The sequence below is a fragment of the Nannochloropsis gaditana genome (assembly GCF_000240725.1).
Source record: "Nannochloropsis gaditana CCMP526 unplaced genomic scaffold scaffold520, whole genome shotgun sequence".
In the NCBI taxonomy this organism is placed as follows: domain Eukaryota; class Eustigmatophyceae; order Eustigmatales; family Monodopsidaceae; genus Microchloropsis; species Microchloropsis gaditana.
Genome location: NW_005803433.1, coordinates 16,812 through 21,515, shown reverse-complemented (window position 1 = coordinate 21,515; position 4,704 = coordinate 16,812). Strand labels below are relative to the sequence as shown.

Here is a 4,704-nt window from a genome sequence, read left to right as displayed (position 1 = left end):
CATCACCCTCCCCTGCGACTTCGAACTCCCCCCCCCCTTGACCGACGCCGTCCGCGTTTTCCTCCCCATGTCCGTGCGGACCAACCTGGCCTCCCTCACAGACCTGGACAACCAGCTCTCCGTCCTCTCGGTCGCCCTTCCCACGGGCCTTGCCTCCCGTCGGCGCCGCCTCGCCCATCTGCACGCCCTGACCTCCAGACTGAAAGACTCCACCGTGCCCCTCGGCGTCACCCTTCTGACCACAGCCACGGGCGCCCTCCTCCCTCGCAGACTGCTTGAGGCTCAGGCCGACTTCCTCTGCCACAGGACCACGGGCGTCGTGACCAATGTCCCCGGACCCGTTCACCGCCGACGCTTCGCGGGGCACCCGATCGAAGGGATCGCCGTCCTGGTGCCCGCCGTCTCCTCCATCGGCATGGTCCTCTCCACCTTCACCTATGGGGAGGTGATGAGTGTGGGGCTGGTGCTGGACGAGGGCATTCCCTGCCGGGCGGACGAAGTGCTCGAGGCCTTCGCGCGCGAGTTTGAGAAATATGAGGCTCTGGCGGCCCAGGCGAGCAGGGAGAAGGTGGAAGGTCCGCTTTGAGGCAAGTAGCTTGGAGAAAGGTAAAGTGGACAACAAGGTGACGAGTGCGTGAGGGGGTCTGTGTGCATGGTGCGACCACCGCGCTTTTCGCGTCGGCGCGTGAATCGACATGGCATGTACAGCTGACTATCCATGACTTTGAAAAGGAACAGCAAGGATTGAGCGGCCTCCAAGGCGGTTCCACGGGTCCGAAGAGGACATACACATTGTGCCGGGACTCCCCAGGGCTTTGCTATTCATTCACATAAGCCAATTCACATCTCCGCGAGTCCTCCATCCTCGTTTCTAGTTCTACAACCTGTTGTCCATCTTTTATCCTGGCTCCTCTTTTGACCTTATTTGTTTATTTTTACTGTGCCAACTACCTGGTAGCATGTGACCACTGCTCTACTCTATCCTTCTCTCAACCCGGAAGCTCTGACGGCAAGCTTTGCCCACTACTCGTAAGACCCTTGGACGACATCCACGCTCCTCCCTCTTGCTCTACTTTCCTGGCGCCTGCGGCTCTTGAGGTCGCTTCGGCCGCAGGGCAAGAGGCGGAGGATCAACACATTCCCCTCCCTCAACCGATTGATGATCATGCCCACGGTCGCCAGGCACTTGGTGGGGGCGGGCCTCTCGCTGCCTTTCACCGCCCGCTGGACGCAGCACTCCAGGATCACGTCCAGGGAGGGGGTGTGCGTCGACTGGACCATGATGGCCGAGAAGGCGCCCATCAGCTCGTACAGGCCCGGGCCCGAGAGGAAGCGAGGCCAGAAGCTGTAGATTGCCATGCGCGTCTGGGACTTGAGGCCCTCGAGCTCTGAGGGGAGGGGATAAGAGAGCGGAAGGAAGGTGAATGGATAGGTACAGGGGCAGTGGCGGTGGAGGAGGGAGACCGACGGGCGGGGCCGAACCCACCTTCCGAGGATATAAAGAGCTCGCTCATGCGGTCGTTGCACCAAACCGACTCAATACCCGTCGCGTTGACGGAGGCCACTACGTAGCAGGCGTTCTCATCCGCCGCCAGCTGCTGGATTAGCTGGGATATGCTGGGGTCGCCCCCCGCACTGTTCCCTTGTGCCCCTCCCGCCGGGGGCCCCCTCTCCCCCACACCCCCGCTCTTTGCTTTCCTCCGTTTTGGCGCGAACGCCTGAGGCTGGGTGTCAAGCAGGTGGTCAAGCAGAGGAAGGACTCCGGCGGTCATATCCGCCACCCCTCGAGCCTGCGAGCACGCCCTAATCAGCGCCCTCGCGTTGAAGACTTTCTCCCAGTCCAACATCCCCTGGGCGGCCAGACGGGCGATGGCGCCACTCACGCCGTTCCGAGCGTGGAGGATGCTCGCTGAGGTGGAGTCGAGCAGGGGAAGGGAGGGGTCCACGGGAAAAGCGGGTTCCTCGAGCCGGGTGGAATCCACGGCCCTGGAGACGCGACGGAAGGGGGAAGAGTACTCCTCCCACGCGCGCGTTCCCGCATTGTCGCCGCGGCCTACTTTGGCAGACTTGCGCGGCCTGTTTTCGTTACCTTCCAACCTTTCGTGATCCTCCCAATCACACCGTTGGTTGCTTTTGTACCTGACACCACGGTGGGTGGCCCCCCTCGCCACGTCCTCCTCCGCCACCTCCCAAGTCCGGGCCGTTTCTTGACGTGCGTGTGAGGGGACAAGGTGATGTTTGAGGGAGTTGGAAGTGAGTGCGCGCGCGTCCAAGAGAGGGAAGGAAGAGGTTTGATCACGCGGTCGTCGCGGCAGCATGTGTGGGTGCACAGGGAGGATGTGGTCAGGCTTAATACGACGGAGGCAAGGGAAGCCCGCGGGCCTCGAGAGAGACGGGGACGACGAGGCGGCGCCAGGGGGAGGTGCGTGCGCGGAGGAAAAGGAGAAAGATGCGGTCGCAGACGTCGACGCCGAGGCAGCCCGAGACGAGAGGGACGGAACTGCCGGTGCTCGGACAGACCGATGAGCTGCCTCGGGCACTGAAGGGTCCGTGGCGTAAGCGAGCGGTAAAGAGTCAGGCCTCTCTCGTAATCGCGATCGGCAGCCTCCACTGGTTCCAGTGGCCGATTCCTTACAATGCTCGAGCTCCGGCCTGTGCCAATGTACGGCATATTTAGGTTACACTTCTCATTGATTACATACATGCGATCGGTCTCATGACCTGTCGACGTCATCCACACCCAAAACTTACTGTGCCGGTGGACTCAGGCCAGCAACTGTCGACAGAAGAGAGAGAGCACTGACGTCCTTGGCTTGTGTGGCATTAGGGCGGAAGACAGCAGGATGAGGGCCGGAAGGAATCCATCGCTCTCTACCCTCCAGCATTGGCGCAGACATCTTGTTTGTAAGTTGAGGACCCTGAGAGAAGAAGTGCAATTCAAGCGTAGAGATGAATGAAGGGTGGAAGAGTGTGTCGTAGCGGTGCGGTTAGACAAATGAACAACGTCAATAGTGCAGGACATTCAATCTCCGGCGTACTTATACTCGGCGGTTCCGACGTGGTCGCGGCGGGACAAATCTCCGTGAATATCTCCTTTTGAGGGTACCACAATGCTTCTTATCTAGAACTCGTAGCTATCAAGTACTGGTAGCTGTTCATGCACGAGAACCGAAGGACGACGAAGCGGGGTTAACTTGTCCCCCAAGGCCTCAGACGACACGTGGGCAGACTGTCGGCTTTTTCCCCTCCTTGCACTGGAACGCACCACCCTCCCCTACTCCACTGCGTTGCCAGCCTGACGACAGGGCACACCGCGACACGGGCACGCAGGAGATACCATACACGCTTTGCCAACACAGTGTGTTTCATACAGTTGCAACGGTGTTAGATTTGATCTTTATCTTCGTGTGTTTTCCCTTGCTCGGCCTTACCGCGAGCGGAGTCCTCTCCTCAGCGCTGATCGCAGTAAGTCAAAAATCGAGCATACGCACCAAATGTCACACCAGAAGAAGATAAAAAAATCTGTATCTTCCAAAGGAGAGATGAAATAGGCGCGCACAACCGCAAGGATGCAAGGCTGTATTTTTAATGCGGAATGACTGCCTTATGGAATCAGAGCGTCGCGCAGACAGGCAGAGATGCGTAACATATGCCGGTGACTTCATAAAGCCGCGGAGTCGGAGTAACAAGTGTTCTGTTCGTCTGAAGAGAACCAACATGGCCCCACGACCGAGCGCTTATGCTATGCAAGCATATCTCTTGGAAGGTATACTAAGGCATATATAGAAAAATAGACACAGACACACTTTTGAAAAAATCTGAACCAAAATGGAAGTTAAAAAAGTTACCACGCCACAGTCCATAAGAGTTGTTGCTTTTTTTTAGGGGACAGAGCCACCTCAAAAGTGTGTGACTCTGTGTTTTTTTGCTAAAACCTCACCAGATGCTGAGAAACCTGTACCCCCACCTCTCAGATGCAGTAGGTCACTTTTCTAATGTATTGGAAAGACGCATGATAAATGAGAAAGAGGACAAAAACAACCAAAAAACCCCGAGGAACCCCTTGAGCAAGGTGGCGCAGGGGAAAGACGCGCTTCAGATTCAACCTAGATCAGCGGGCACGGTTGGAGAAAACATTTGGCTGCGCTCCCATGACACCATGCCTCATACCCTGAAAGCTTTGCCCGTGACTGGACATGTCATGCTTGGATACGCCAGCTCCTGGGCAATGCTCTCCAAGACGACTACCCCCGTACTGGGTAGGGATGATAGAAAAGGAGCCAAAAAATGATGACGTACAGAGCCCGGTTGCAACAACTGCATCGCCCTGTACTGGTGACTTTTCATTTTTCACTTTTTTAATGGTCATTTTCTTCCCCATTCCACTTTCATACCTTTTGATGAAGACAGCTGGTTGAGATGTGATGGCCTTGCGGGAGACAGCGCACAGAAACTTGCCGCGTCCATCATGCTCGTTCTAGAAGGGAGGAAAAGGGAGAAGGGAGGCCCGGTCTCACTGAGCGCACGAGCCCGCGCTCACGCCTCTCTCGCACACGCACATGCGGAGAGATAGAGATATTTCCTCCCTCCTTACCCTCCACTCCGGGTCGACCATGAGGGGCAAGGGGAGCAGGTCCTTGGCGCGGAGAGGATCGCCGGTCATAGGGCTGCGCGGGCGCGTGGCGGGCTGTAGAGAATTGGGAG

The 4,704-nt window shown here is 57.5% G+C and overlaps 2 protein-coding genes across 2 annotated transcripts in view; both read right to left on the bottom strand.

The window, feature by feature from the left end:
* Positions 1–786: 786 nt before the first annotated feature.
* Positions 787–2,921, bottom strand: NGA_0244301 (uncharacterized protein). The gene is made up of 3 exons (XM_005854393.1): positions 2,752–2,921; positions 1,487–2,652; positions 787–1,388 (listed from the first exon to the last, which is right to left on the bottom strand). Exons 1-3 carry the CDS (start codon positions 2,895–2,897, stop codon positions 1,024–1,026), a joined length of 1,677 nt encoding a protein of 558 aa, XP_005854455.1. The 5' UTR covers positions 2,898–2,921; the 3' UTR covers positions 787–1,023.
* A 1,475-nt stretch (positions 2,922–4,396) lies between these two features.
* Positions 4,397–4,704, bottom strand: part of NGA_0244500 (uncharacterized protein) — a gene marked incomplete at both ends in the record, with an annotated part of 2,352 nt that continues 2,044 nt past the window's right edge. The window contains 2 exons of the mRNA XM_005854395.1: positions 4,397–4,477; positions 4,595–4,687. Of these exons, the coding sequence (XP_005854457.1) occupies positions 4,397–4,477; positions 4,595–4,687 (174 nt within the window). The remainder of the gene's footprint in view (positions 4,478–4,594; positions 4,688–4,704) is intronic.